This window comes from Podarcis muralis, chromosome 8 (assembly GCF_964188315.1).
Source record: "Podarcis muralis chromosome 8, rPodMur119.hap1.1, whole genome shotgun sequence".
Lineage (NCBI taxonomy): Eukaryota > Metazoa > Chordata > Lepidosauria > Squamata > Lacertidae > Podarcis > Podarcis muralis.
Window position 1 is genome coordinate 6,648,690 of NC_135662.1, and position 15,362 is coordinate 6,664,051.

The window sequence follows — 15,362 nt, forward strand, 5'->3', positions numbered from 1 at the left end:
CTGCAAGATGAATGCCTCGCAAGACGGAAAACCCGCTAGACGAAAGGGTTTTCCGTTTTGGAGGTGCTTCGCAAAATGAATTTCCTATGGGCTTGCTTCGCAAGACGAAAATGTCTTGTGAGTTCCTGCAGGGTTCCCCCCCCCTTTTCCCCAAGCCGCTAAGCCGCTTATCAGCTGATCCGCTAAGCCGCTAAGCTGCTTAACAGCTAAGCCGCCAAGCCGCTTAATAGCTGATCGCTAAGCCGCTTATCAGCTGATCCGCTAAGCCGCTTATAAGCTAAGCCGCTAAGCCGCTTATAAGCTAAGCCGCTAAGCCGCTAATAGCGCTAAGCCGCTAATAGGGTTGCTTCGCAAGACGAAAAAACCGCAAGACGAAGAGACTCGCGGAACGGATTCTTTTCGTCTTGCGAGGCACCACTGTACAAATACATTTACTGTGGGACAATGTTTCATCAACCCACATTTACAAATCATGAAGAGTTGAATTAGGAACATTGCTGTTGCCTCTTCCTTAACTTATTGTCCAATATTTATAAAGTGTAAAAAATTTCTATAGAGAGAAACAGAGAGAAGTGAATCCAAACATATTTTTTACTCTTGTAACTAGGAATATTTGGAGTTCATGGGGGGGGGGGGGAGACTTACTGTCATCTGTCTTAATGTCTCCGATCTGAAACTGATTTTTTTGCCTTTCTGTCGCCTTTCTGCTACCCGCCTGAGCCTGAAGCTCAGTTGAGGGGATATTGTGTGCCCTAGATCTGAGCAATGGGCTTTGGAGACTGTCAGGCATCCAAATTGCTTTGGTGGCCTTTTTAAAAAGCAGAATACTGGCAAAGATGTTGTGGTCCCTTTTCATGAGTTGTCTCTTAATAAATTATCCAGGTACCATGCCAGAGCTACAAATCTTCTTTCTTTCACAAATACACATCCTCACTCTTGCGAGCCCAAAGTCATGCTCTTGTATTTTATAATCGGTTGCTGGGAATCACAAGTGGGAAGAGCACCGTTGTACTCATTTCCTTCTTATAGGTTTCCCATAAGCATCTGGTTGGCTACTGTGAGAGCAAGGGTGGTTTCTTATATTCTTAAAGCAGCAAGCACTTATTTAATTGAGATTATAGTGCGAGTTATGGAGCCCCTCCTGTTCAGTATGCCTCACATAGGTTATGTGACCCTTCCTTTTCACAGGGATCAGCCACAGCTCAGGGAGCCTTTATCTGGAGTCTCATTTTCTCCATGGCCCACTCTATAAACATAAATCTTTATATATAGCTCTGACTCTGCACCGAGGGGTCAGAATATTATTCAGATTTGTCTCCACCTCCAGCGGGGTTGTCTTTGGAATCAGACTAGGTCACTGGCTATCCCCACAGTGGAAATACAGCAGGGATGCGTGGAATGGGGCTGGCTTTCCTACCATCCAGGGAATTTCCTTTGCAATGGAGACACCACCACCTTCTTCTGCCAACAGCACGGCTGCGAAGTGTCTGGTTCTGCCTGCCTTCTGAGCTTCATAGCTGGACATTTGGTTTGGTTAGACATCTACAGAGCCAAGCTATATTTTTGTCTCCAGATAGGTGAATGCATATTATAGAACTGCGGAAATGTAGGGAAGGGCTGCAGCTCAGTGGGACAGTGCATACTTTTTGAGGGACGTCCTAAGCATATCCAGCGCCGTGGTGCAAAGCTCCCTCCGGCACCCCCCTCCCCGTTTCCCAGAGTTTTTTAGGGAGGGCGGGGCTGGAGGAGGCGGGCAGCAGCTGGAGGGCGGCTCCTCCGTCGGGGAAGAGGCAGAGGCTGGACGCGGTGCCTCCCAGCTCAGCTGGCCACTTTGTGCCGCGGTGGCCACAGCAGACAGAGGCTCTGGGCACAGCACTGCTTCGGCACAGCATGGTGGAGGCAGGCGAGGGTGGCCAGCTGATGCCAGGAAGCTCAGCATCCAGCCTCCACCTCTTCCCTGGCGCCCTCCAGAACATGGCGCCCCGGCGCCCAGCAGCACATGCCTCTATTGGTAAGACGCCCCTGTACTTTGCATACAAAAGGTCCAGGTTTAATCCCTGCCACCATCAGAAAGGGCTGGGAAGCCTGTGGCTGGAGAGCTGCTCTGTATGCATTTCCCCCCCCACCACTGTCACGCTAAGCTTATGTTTCCTCTTCAGCTGAATGCTGTGAAACTGAGCCCAGTATCAATCATACCAGGAAGGCTCTAGAACACGCATGAAGGCTGGAGCTATGAAGGGCTCAGCCTAAGCCCAGCCCAACCCAGTCCTGCTGGGATACCAACCCTAAACAGCATTTTGTAGTCTCCTCCTATTTTACAAAGCACAATAATTTTTAGCATGTTAATAAACTCTTTCGGATTACGAAGAGAGAGAGACAAGAGAGATTTCGGAACAACAGCTGATGAAAATTCCCCAAGCATATAGCTGTTGTTCAAGGTCTTTTTGTTGAGACAGTTGCTTTAGTTCTGCTATTGTCTTGCACAGCAAGACTCAGAAAAAGTAACAATCAATAAGAAATTAGTGGTAAATCAAGCGACAGAGTAATAGGGAGAGAAAAGCAAATGTTGAGCAGTAATTTTGAATTACACCATTGTTGCAAATGCTCTTGCTGGCCAAGAATAATGATAGCTGGTACATGGCAGCTCAGCGCTGTCAAAATTGCAAGTTTAAAGAAATGTTTGGGTGGGAAGGTGGCTGAGGATTTAAATTTTCATCGCAAGCATATAATATGGTTTGAGACAAGGAACTTGATCTTTTGGAATCACAAGCCCTTGTGATTACAGATGTATAACAAAACAAACTAAAAAGTGAAAAGTCCAACAAAAATTGAGTAAGGTTTCCAGTGGCCAGAGGCTGGACATTCAGCACTTTGAAGAGCCGTATATATTGAAGTGCTGGCTTGAGCTAATTTGAAAGGATTCGGAAACTCCAATATGCCTCTCCCATAACACAGGGGTTCAGCTGCAGGAGGATGGTGCTATGTTTTTCCACTATACATGCAGCTTAGATTAATGTACAACGCAAGTATAATGGTTAAAATTATTAGAAAAAAATAAATAGAGTAAGTTTATTGTCTTAAAAATAACTATCTCATATGTAAATCTATTTGAGTCACTTCATGGAAAGCATATTCTGTTGTTCGATGTTATAGCAATAAAAGGTGGGTCAGAGATGCCTGTAAGTCACAAACAGAGGGCACCTGTAGCAGTGCTTTGGGTTTGTCCTGGGATTAATGATGGGCACAGTTGTGATGATCACTGCAGATGGTGACAGCAGCCACGAAATTAAAAGACGCCTGCTTCTTGGGAGAAGGGCAATGACAGGCCTAGACAGCATCTTGAGAAGTAGAGACGTCACCTTGCCAACAAAGGTCCGTATAGTTAAAGCCATGGTTTTCCCAGTAGTGATGTATGGAAGTGAGAGCTGGACCATAAAGAAGGCTGATCGCCGAAGAATTGATGCTTTTGAATTATGGTGCTGGAGGAGACTCTTGAGAGTCCCATGGACTGCAAGAAGATCAAACCTCTCCATTCTTAAGGAAATCAGCCCTGAGTGTTCACTGGAAGGACAGATCGTGAAGCTGAGGCTCCAGTACTTTGGCCACCTTATGAGAAGAGAAGACTCCCTGGAGAAGACCCTGATGCTGGGAAAGATGGAGGGCACAAGGAGAAGGGGGCGACAGAGGACGAGATGGTTGGACAGTGTTTTTGAGGTTACCAGCATGAGTTTGACCAAACTGCGGGAAGTAGTGGAGGACAGAGGTGCCTGGCATGCTCTGGTCCATGGGGTCACAAAGAGTCGGACACGACTAAACAACAACAAAAACACAGTTGTGATATCACACCTTGAAAATGCTCCTCAGGTGATTGGGGTATGTGTGTATTCTGTGACTCTCTTAATCTGCGAGAGGATTTAGTAGCATTATTATGACAAATTCAGCTCTTGCATGTTCACCATTTAAACAGCAGTAGGTTTCTATTAGTCAAGTTGCTGAGATACTTTTATATGCACTGATGGCTTATCTTGTGCTTGCCCAGACAAGTATTTACTCAAGGTGTTTTTGTTTTGTGTCTGTGCTGATTTCAGGAGATCATACTGGGAGATGAGAGGCAACGCGTTAGATAAGAAGTCAAACTATGAAGTATTAGAGTAAGTATATCATTTCAGTTCCAGGCCCGAGTTGTCTCTTGCTTAGGAGAAAGAGGATAAGTTCCATTAGAAGCTGCATTACTGCCACTCTTCACGGGGAGGCCATGATACGAAGTCTGCTGTTATTTCTTTAATTAAGATAAAATGGGAAATCGTAAAACCTAATAAATTTCAGACCTCTGAACCTATTGAGGAGGCAAGAGCTCATCAGCTTCTGTCTGACCAAGACAAATTGGATTCTTCATAGTTTAAACCTGCTGATATGCAGTATCATAGTGGTTTCAATCATCTGCATTCTGTTAATGCATCTGGGATCAGCCGCTCTAGTCCTACAGATTTAGCAGTGCTTTGTATAAAATGGATTTTCTGTTTGTGATTAGATTAATCAGTCACGGGACTAAATTACTTAGAGTCTTTAATTACTTAGCAGATTCTGGAATTATATAATCGGTGGCTTTGTTTTCCCTTTCTTTCCTTTCCCCCTGTACTAAGTTACAGTGAAGTTAGCAAAATCACAAACTGCCCAGCATGTGCTCCAGACTTGAGTTACTCGTCATTAAAAGCTGGAATATTGACCTAGGCAAACTGTGAAAGTGTGGCTTCTAGCCAAATTTCAACAGAGAGCTTGAGGAGCTTTGCATCCAATTCCAAAAAGACAATTGGCATTGCTACAGCCCATTAAAGGGCAGTTTTGTTTTAGTGAACTTAGTGGCTAAGTGCATTAGCAGGTTTTCTAGGAAGTGAAAAGATTTCCCTACTAAAGCCCCAATAGAAAGCAGAAAGGCACGAGAGGGTATAAGTGTAAAACAGATGGGCAACATTCAGCTTCAATGCTGTTTGAGGGTTTGTAGGATCTGTTATGAAAGCAAAAGGCAATGACAATTGCAACGTTAGAAGTGCTATATAAATGGAAGAACCACCAACCTTTCAAAGTCTGTAGAGTTAGGTATGCCTTCAGTGTCCACTGTTATGTCCTACCAATATATAAATTAATTATTCCTTACAAGCTCATTTTGAAATTGATACCTAATTTAAGAGGGCAACTGGAGGCGAGGGGGGGGATTGCTGTTTGTGTTTTTTTTGGGGGGGGGTTAATATTGTAAACCACCCTGTGATCCTTGGATGAAGGACAGTATAGAAACTTAGTAAAAATAGCAGCAACAGCAGCAGCTGACCTGTCAGCTTGACATTGATACCAGGAAAGGTCCTGGACGGTACATCTCTGAACACTTGGAAAAGGATGCTGTGATTTCTAATACCCAGCATGGGTTTCTGAAAAACAAGTAATGCCAGACGAATCTAATTTCTTTTTTTGATGGTGGATCAGGGGAATGCATTGGACAAAGTAAGACTTTTGACAAAGTCCCCCATAATATTCTTGCACTGAAGCTGGGAAAATGTGGACTGGACTAGGTACCTGTTAGGTGGATTTGTAGCTGGTTGACTGGCCAAACACATAGAGTGCTCACTAACGGCTCCACGTCACCCTGGAAAAAGTGACAAGTGGGGTGTTGCAAGGTTCTGTCCTGTGGCTGTTGTTGTTCAACACCTTTATAAACACCTTGGATGAAGGAATTGAAGGGATAGTCATCAAATTTGCAGATGACATCAAACTTGGAGAGGTAGCTAATGCTGTAGAAGCAGAATCGCGATTCAAGATGACCTTAACAGATTGGAGAACTAGAGTAGATCAGGCCAGTGGCCCATCTAGTCCAGCATCCTGTTCTTACAGGCCAACCAAAAACAAATAATATTTATTTGTTTGTTAAATATTTATTTGTTATGTTTTATCATTGAGCTCCTGCAGTAAGCCAAGCTTCTATCATAGCCAGCCAGATATCTCTACAAGCAGAGCTTGAAGGCTGTTAAGGATGATGCAAAAACTGTTATAAAACTGTAAAATATTGTTCATACCAATACACGGAAACCATGTACGGTAATAACATTAAGGTGGCAGTAATGTGAGATATTTTCTTTGTAAATATTTCCAAGATGTGCAGTGCAGTCCCTCTTGGAGTGCTCTTCCATGTCATGTAGACTGTCGGATTTATCTAATCCTACATAGTCAGATAAACTGCATGCAGTTTGCATCTGAGAAGAAAGACATCAAAGGACTTAATATTTATGAATGTTTTATCACGTTCTTCCCCAGTTTAGCATCCCTGCAGACACTTGTGCTTGTAGCTGCAAAGGAGAATGTTCTGCTGCCGTTAATCTTATATGTTTTGGGGAAAGATTTTTAGCAGGGTCTTTTTTTCTTTTCTCTTTTAAAGAGGCCTACAATCAAATGCAAATGATTCCACTAAATGGTAGCTGGCTTTGTGCATCTGACATCTCTGAATACAACCTCTATAGAAAGGAGTCCGCATCCAGTTGTGCATTTGGTAGTGATCCCTGAAACACCTCAAGTTTGAGGCCGCTTTTCAGAATAAAATTAGGCAAAAGGAGGTGCCCTTTCCCAAGTGTCAAAGGGAGAGGGGGAGATATATGTGTGTGTGTATATATACCGTATTTTTGGCTCTATAAGACGCACCAGACCACAAGACGCACCTAGTTTTTGGAGGAGGAAAACAAGAAAAAAAATATTCTCAATCTCAGAAGCCAGAACAGCAAGAGGGATCGCTGCGCAGTGAAAGCAGCAATCCCTCTTGCTGTTCTGGCTTCTGGGATAACTGCTCCATAAGACGCACACACATTTCCCCTTACTTTTTAGGAGGGAAAAAGTGAGTCTTATAGAGCAAAAAATACGGTACATACACATATATATGAATGATAAAGGGGAACCTTCCCTCAGTTTGTATATCTATACATCCAGTACAATTGCCACTTAAATGATTGCTGATGAACTTGCACATTATTTTTCACATTTAGAGATTAGCAGATTGGGCTAGTGTCACAAAGCTTCAAATATAGTCACTAAGTAATAAAAGTTTGTTTTGTCTATTACCACTGCAAGTTGCTTCTGCTTGGTGTAATTGCCTTAAAGATACAGTAAATAAGGAAATTGTTAAATGTTTTGGAACTGAAAGAGGGGGTTTGTTTTGTTTTTTAGTAGTCTGCTTCCAACTAGAAGTTTATAAAATAACTGTTTAAAATGATATATAAACAATGTTGAAAAGGTTTTTTTTAATTGTTGACTGTTTTTTATGAATTCTTCCTTGATTTGTTTATTAGCACACATTGTGTGTGTGTGTGTGTGTGTGTGTGTGTACACCCACACCCACACACCCTGCATATTTCTTCTTGATTTTATTGTTGATTTACATGAGCAAGGCACACAAATCCCAGAATTTGTATTAGGGTAATGTATTTGTTTGATCAATCACAAAATCCTGTCCAAGTACATCACTTCTCATAAACATGACTAACTATTGCTTTGATTATTTCAGGAAAGATGTGGGCTTGAAAAGATTTTTTCCGAAGAGTTTGTTGGATTCAGTAAAGGTAATTGTATGTTCTATTCAGATGCTGGAAGTAGTTGGGTGGTGTGTGTTGATCATTCCATCTCCTGCCCCTCAAAGTTTACATTTATATATTTATTTAGTACTGCCCATTTCATGGCATTTCAAAACACATGAGAGGACAAGTAACCCCTGCTCAGGGCCTTACAATCTTGAAAATGGCCCAAGGGAATGTGGTACAAGCAAAAAAAGACATAGGCATATTGAACAAATTCCTGACTTGTTTTGCTGTCAGTTTCATCTCTCAGGAGGTGGGGGAAGGAATAAAGGGATCTGCTATTCTTTATCTATCTAATTCTTACCAACTGAGACCAGCTGGCAAGTACACATGGCAAGAACCTTGGGGTGAAAATGACTGTGTTACCTTGGAATTTGTGATAACAATGTATGTGTAAACTGGACATAGCTGGACAGGTAACCTGGATTTTTGGAAAGCAGAATTGAGGAATTTCTAGCAATGGCTAGAAATTCTGAGGGAACTCAAGAGGGATGGGATATTGGGAAGTGTGGAATGCTGAAGGCACAATGGCAAACTATTCCTGTTAGGAGGAAAAACAGAAGACATCTAAATAAGTTTGTGTGACTGCACAGAGAGCTAATGCTGATGAGCCAAGATTTTTGGAAAGGATATGTACAGGAGGCAGAAGGATGAGTACAATGAGTAGCTTACGTCTCTAAGGATGTAAGGTATCAGGAAGAGTAAAATCCAGAAAGAGCTGAGACTTGAGAAAGGGCTTCTTTGGTTATGTTTAAATAAAGTAGAAGGACAAAGAAGCGGGTAGGTCTTCTGTTTAAGGAATTATTAACCAAAGATGAAGAGAGGGTTAGAATTACTCATTTCCTATTTCACCTCTGTCTTCTCTAACAAGATGAATTGTGTTCAACCTCAGGATAGGTAAGGAAGCTGTTAGAGAGCACCTAGCTACGTTGAAGGAGTTCAAGTTTCCAGGGCCAGATGAATTGCCTCCAAGGGTGTTGGAGTAGCTCGCAGATGTTTCAGAACCAGTGACTATTAATTGAGAATTCTTGGAGATCACATGAGTTGCCAGAAGACTGGAGATGGGCGAATGCTATCCCTTTCTTCAAAAAGGGAAAAAATCAGGTCCGGGAAACTCGAAGTTAATTAGCCTGATGTCAATACCGAGCAAAATTCTATAATAGATTATTAAGTGTTCAATTTGTGAGCCTCAAGGAAAAGAGTGTGTGGATTACTAGGAGCCTGAATGGATTTATTTAATTTGTTCCTCCCAGTTCTGTACAATTTCCGAATGTCACAGGCTTCTGGGCAATGGCTACTTGAGGGTAGAGTAAATATTCTGAATGTGAATGTATGAGACTGAGAGGAAGCTGCCTGCAGTTTTTTCTTCACTTAATATTGGTTTAGAAACTAAGATCAAACCCCAGACAATGACAATTGGTCCAAGTGCATCATAATACTCAGATTGCCTTTTAACATTATGGAGTAATTAAATTTATTTCAACCTTTCTTCTGCAACAGCACCTGTTAAAGAGAGTTACATTGTTTTTCTTTATAAGATGCAAGGTGGTAAACAGCTGTACATTATTCATGCTTGACAAAGCTTCTTTCTGCTTCAGAATTGTGAATGTTTGTCCCCCCCCCCCAAGTTTATTGGGCAGATGTTTCCAACCTTGTGGTGATGGATGCAGTTTAATATTCGCTCTTGCCGGCAGGACCTTACAGTGATATCTCTTTCATTACCTAGGCCAAAAACCTACGGAAAATGATCCAGCAAACGTTTCGACAGTATGCCAACCTCAATAGAGAAGAAAGTATTTTGAAATTTTTCGAGATCCTCTCACCAGTATACAGATTTGACAAGGAATGCTTCAAGTGTGCTCTGGGTGTAAGTATGCTACATCCAATCCAAGTGCCAGGGCATATTACAAAATAATCAGGGTTATTTGTAGACAGGTCACGGTTTATTAAACTATGGCCAGCAGCTTAACTATCATTTATTGACTATGGTTAAAGGTTTCTTGTTGACCAAGGCATGTTGTTGTTGCATGAACATTAGTGTTAACCATGGTTTAGTGTTATGGGTGAACCTGGACGTTCTCCTTATGGAACTGACACTACCCAAAAGGTACAGAACCGTAACGGAAGAGTGTCAGAAAAATTCAAATCACTTTCAAGGCCTGGCTGCTTTTTCTTGCTGGTGTTTTTCTCTATTCTCTGTTGTAATATACCAAGGTTTAAGGGATTATCTGCCAGATACGTTAATTGTGGTTCACTGTTATGTTCAATCCAGGACAGAGGTGTTCAATCCAGGCCAGAGGTGACAATGGTGTTTTTTTAGGGGTCGGGGAAGGGAGAACAAGAGTTTGGTAAATGTGTTTGTTATATCCAGCTAATCACCAACCATATAATACAGCTACACACATTTTTAAGAATCATTTTTGAATTCGAGGATTGAAGACTGCACTCAGTTTCTGTGAGTCACATTGCCGCTGTGTCTAAAATTGAACTCTCCCCTGCTGGCTTTTTAAAAAAATGAGTTATTTTACATAATGCCAAGAAACAATGATAAACCTGTGAAGATGGAAGTTGTGTAGAAAATTTGATGGTATTTACCCAATTTCTTTTGTCAATGTTTTTTCCAAATCATCACCACCTCTGTTAATATAAAAGTCAAGCTGGATAATTTCGGTCGAGCTGGCCATTGGTCCAGAAGAAGGAATCAGCTACCTTACAGACAAGGGTTCCAATGTAAGTCTGCCTATCCACCAACTGTATTAACATGCCTTGGAGTAGGAGGTGTAAATGAATGTTTTGGTGGAGGTTAATCTTAAATTAGATTTTCAAGCAAAACTCTGCTGCTCCCATCTATTTCACCCCCTAAAAACAAACAAACCACAGTCAGTCTGCATTCTGTGCTCAGTCCTTATTGGACTGTTTATAGGGATTCTCCCTAAATACGTTGTACTTCTGCAAATCTTGGGCTTCTCCTTGTGTATCTCTTTCTTGTACTTGATGAGTTAGCTACGTAAGCATCCTCCCCTGAAGACTGGAAATAGAATATATTGCCGCTCTTCATACCATGACGTCTGCATTTTTGGTAGGCTTAAATTGAATCTTAGGGTTTTTCTTTTCATTATATTGTGTTCCCCACCACCACCAACCCCAAACAGGCTTCTTAGATTTCAGGAAAATTGACATACAGAAATCAAAGCAAACAAATGCTGTGTTGATTACGCTTCCCTCCACCCTCCTCTCCTCATAGGAGATCTCAAGTCAGTTTCCATTTGGGCTCTCTGCCAATAGTTCATATTGCTCCATAGTGCTCTAGGCCAAGAGTTGCCATCTCTTTGCTCTCTTCTCTTTCCCTGGGCAGAGCTTGTGACATTGCTCTGAGGCTCTATTAAAAATGACAGGAAGCTGGCAGAATATGGTAAACTTCAGGAGGACAGTGGTTAGTGTTTAAGCATGGTACTTGCTGTTACTGATGCTTTCACTTTACCCCCGTACTTTTCTGTAGCTTACTCACCTGGCAGACTTCCATCAAGTTCAGACCATTCAGTATTCAACTAGCGAAGATAAGGACAGGAAAGGAGTGCTACAAATGAAAATTGCTGGAGCACCAGAGGTAGGCGGATTAATGTTGAGTTTTCTGTTGCATGGCATGGTCAGGCAATGAGACCTAATTCCTTATTGTACTTTATCAATACTTCATGAACAGAGGTGGGTGTCTGTCCTAGGACAATGTAAAAATTTGGATCATTGCCTCAGACTTCTTCGTCCCGAGACTGCAGCCCTCTGCATTAATAATGCTAAGAATGATGTATAGTAGAGTCCTAGCTGCAGTGAGGTACCTGCCATAGTGCTATTCTTTCAGGCTTCTTGGATCCAGAGTGGCTGAGATTATGTCTGCCTTGCCAGTTGTACTGGACCACATGCCCATGCTACAGTTCTGCTGTTCCTTTTGCAGTAACCCCATGGTGATGGTTGCAGTGGAAAGCCATTACTGCCCTCTGTGGGTGCTCCTTATTATAGTGTGTTTGACAGAAACGGCTACCCTTTGGAGTGTGTGAGCACTACGTATTTGTGGTTAGACAGGTCAATGTGGGAAACCATGTGTGGAGTTTTGAACCTGAGAATGACTCTTCCCTGACCTAGCTGTTACGTTGGACGTAATCAGGAAAACAGTGGAGAAGAGCGAGAACACAGAAATGAACAGTTAAGTCATATAAAAGATGGGTGCATTTCTCTGCTTTGGGAGATGTTGTTACTACCCAAGAAACCTGCACAATGCACACAGTGCTATCCAGAAAAAAGGTGTGACTAGCGGAAGCTTGCTTTTGAAACTGTTGATACATGGAAGCATACTGAATAGCTCTTTAGGTAAAGGTAAAGGAACCCCTGACCATTAGGTCCAGTCGTGACTGACTCTGTGGTTGCGGCGCTCATCTCGCTTTATTGGCCGAGGGAGCCGGCATACAGCTTCCGGGTCATGTGGCCAGCATGAGTAAGCCGCTTCTGGCGAACTAGAGCAGCGCACGGAAATGCTGTTTCCCTTCCCGCCGGAGTGGTACCTATTTATCTACTTGCACTTTGACGTGCTTTTGAACTGCTAGGTTGGCAGGAGCAGGGACCGGGCAATGGGAGCTCACCCCATCGCGGGGATTTGAACCGCCGACCTGATCAGCAAGTCTTAGGCTCTGTGGTTTAACCCACAGCACCACCCGCGTCCCGCGAACAGCTCTTTAGTTGGTACCATAAACCTTCATCAATTATACTTGGTGAAAATGTGGTATATTTTGTGCTTAATATTTTTCTTAAACTGTATGAACTATGCACACAATCGATAAGCAAGTATTCTCGGGTTAAATAAGAGACGTTCAATTTCTAGTTAAAACCCAAACCGCATGCACTTCTTTGGTTATTAGTTGTTATTTTATTCCAGATAACAATTGCCAATCAAGTTTAACCTCTGTTTGTTTATTATTCACACAATTTATATTCCACACCTTTAGCATTAATTCATGTTAGCACAGGTAACAAATAGCAAGAACAATAAAAATACAATTGATAAATTACAGACAACCCGTGTGTGTGTGTGTGTGTGTGTGTGTGTGTGCGCGCGCATTCCAGGTCATCACACACGATGGCAGCACACATATAGCCTGCCCTCCCCTCGTTCTGCCCCCTTTTCCTGCCACTTCTGGGTCACACATTCTTTGAATGTGTGCAAAATGGGAGTTGTCTGTAATGCAATAAAGCATAGAAACTAAGACAACACTGTGAAACATCATTTCAGCCATCTCTTCAAATAGATAGCAAAATCAAAGCTGCTCCAAGTTTGTTTGTTTTTAAAGAAAAACAGCAAAACTACCTTTTGCTAAAAGCCCTGAGAAAACAGGAATGTGTTTGCCTGGTGCCTAAAAGGTAGTTAAGTAGTCACTGCACTGGGCCTCCCTATGGCATTCCAAAGGTGAGGAGCTGTCAATGAAAAGCCTTTCTTATCAAAAGGTGAATTGTTTCTGAATTCTCCTCCCATTGCCTCATGCATATTGCTGATACCTAGTATGTTTTGGGTTCAATCCAAATAATTATAGTCCTAATCTTATACATTCTAAGATACAGGATGTAGATGAAAACCCTCCATGTGGAGAGACCCATGAAGACAGCCACACAGAGAAAGCAACTTATGAGCTGATTCGGCCACATGGAGATACACTGCTTTCCAGCAGAGAGATGGGACTTGTTGGCAGCTGAAAAAATACGCTGCTTTATTCATGCGAACTGGCATTAGAAAGTGGCATTTGTCATTGTGGTCGTGCCAGCTCTCATGTTCACATCCTCCATGGGGCCGCTCCCATGTGAAAGGCTTTAGGGTGTAACAACTGGGACCTTTTAATCATTTACTCACTTTCCCCCCTATTTTCTGTTTTTAAGTTGCATGCTCTGCTCTGACATAACAGCTCAGCTGTTCTACTAAATGTTTGTGTCTGCAAATAATGCCTCTTTGTTTGGTGCCCTGTTTTCTCGCTCTCTTTCTCTCTAGCCTCTGACAGTGACAGCACCATCCTTAACCATTGCAGAGAACATGGCAGACTTGATAGATGGCTATTGCCGGCTGGTCAACGGTGCTACACAATCCTTCATCATCAGACCTCAGAAAGGTGAGATAAAATTTTTGCAGATAACTTGTATTATATCTAGTCAGGTTTGAGGGGGGAATCCTAGCCTGGATAACTTTTCTCTTGTTTACTAGGGGAAATCCGTGTGGTTTCTGCAGCCAGGGGATATACAACTAATAGCAAAAAGTTAACAAGCGTCTGAGATGCCAATTCCAACAGCTACTCTTATATAAGTAAATTTTATAGATGGCAAAACCATAACTTAGTCATATTCCAAAACTGTCAGCTAGTTTGTATTCTAAACTAGTAGTAAAATATCTCTTATATCTCTTGCTTGCACACAAACCTAACTATCTCTCCCTATGCGGTCCATCATACTTTGTTTGGATCATGTATGTTCTGTAGGAAGACAGCCTTCCTTTTTAGACACTCATGCATTCAGTCATACATGTTTTTATTATTTATTCTATTCTTCCTTTATGGAGATCAGGGTGGCACCTATGGTTCTTCCCCCCCCCCCCCTTTATTATTCACAACAATCTTGTGAAGTAGGTTAGGCTGAGACATAATGAGCAGCCTAACTTCACTTGATACACTATGTAGCATGATGGATTTTAATTTTCATCTCTCCAATTCTGATGTTTTTGGTTACATGAGCTTTGGCATGCTCGAAGAAATTTTAGACTCAAACACGAGATTTGAAAACTCCTGTTAGAATCATAGGAACATATTTTATTTTGGCAATTGTGAATTATTCAGTGAAAAAGAAATACGTAAAACTAAATTTAAAATTTATTTTTTAAAAAAATATATAATAACTTTTGATTATTAATATTAGTGCAAAAATAAAATAGTTGTTTAAATGTAACCAAGTCCAGGAATGGCTTTTGCCTTGTTGCATTGAGCACAAAAGAGGTTGTCTGCAGAGAGTCCAGCTTATTTTGTACTGACTGGTTATACTTCAGTACCCAATATCTGATAGACAGATAATCTATAATCAAATTTAAATTTCAGACACTACTAAGCGAGGGAAATTATTCAAGTCTGATTTTGATATCTTAACACTAATAGTGTAGAATAATGCAGCCATGATTTCTGGGATTTTTCATTGATTACTTGAATTTTTGTAATATTTTACTTTCAGCTTCTAGTCTCTTGCTTCCTGTATGTTGGACCTTCTGAAGATGTTCTAAAAATTGCTTGGGAAAGTGAAATAATAGTTAGAAGTTGACCCAAAGGGTAAAAAATCAGTTGCTCAGAAAACACTGAGCAGATTTCCTGTAGTTTTGACCCTTCTGACACAATAGTAGTTTGTCAGTGTTTTTCTGAAGATTTCCCCTTTCTACAGGTATCCAGAGATTCATTATAAGATCCTTGTACTGCATAAATGAGGGGCATTTGGAAGCTTTATGTAAGGCTATTAGGGAAAATGTGATATTGTAAAACTTCCTCCTAGAATTTGAAGATAGAATTAGCTTTAATTAGCAGTTTTCCTACTTGTGAAATATATTTTATGCATATACCTTAAGAGCATGTGACAACCGACTGTCTATTTTCCTCTTCATGCAGAAGGTGAAAGAGCTTTACCGTCCATACCAAAGTAAGTCTTAGTACTTTATTTTCAGAAGTTAAATAATACTGTGACATATAT

The 15,362-nt window shown here is 41.5% G+C and overlaps 1 protein-coding gene across 13 annotated transcripts in view; it reads left to right on the forward strand.

Annotated features, from left to right (window-relative positions):
• PTK2 (protein tyrosine kinase 2) overlaps window positions 1–15,362 on the forward strand; it is a 189,832-nt gene that overhangs the window by 108,448 nt on the left and 66,022 nt on the right. For all 13 annotated transcript variants that reach the window (XM_077932700.1, XM_077932702.1, XM_077932701.1 and 10 more), the window contains 7 exons: window positions 4,089–4,151; window positions 7,541–7,595; window positions 9,337–9,477; window positions 10,263–10,340; window positions 11,110–11,217; window positions 13,636–13,753; window positions 15,281–15,311. In XM_077932700.1, the coding sequence (XP_077788826.1) occupies window positions 4,089–4,151; window positions 7,541–7,595; window positions 9,337–9,477; window positions 10,263–10,340; window positions 11,110–11,217; window positions 13,636–13,753; window positions 15,281–15,311 (594 nt within the window). The remainder of the gene's footprint in view (window positions 1–4,088; window positions 4,152–7,540; window positions 7,596–9,336; window positions 9,478–10,262; window positions 10,341–11,109; window positions 11,218–13,635; window positions 13,754–15,280; window positions 15,312–15,362) is intronic.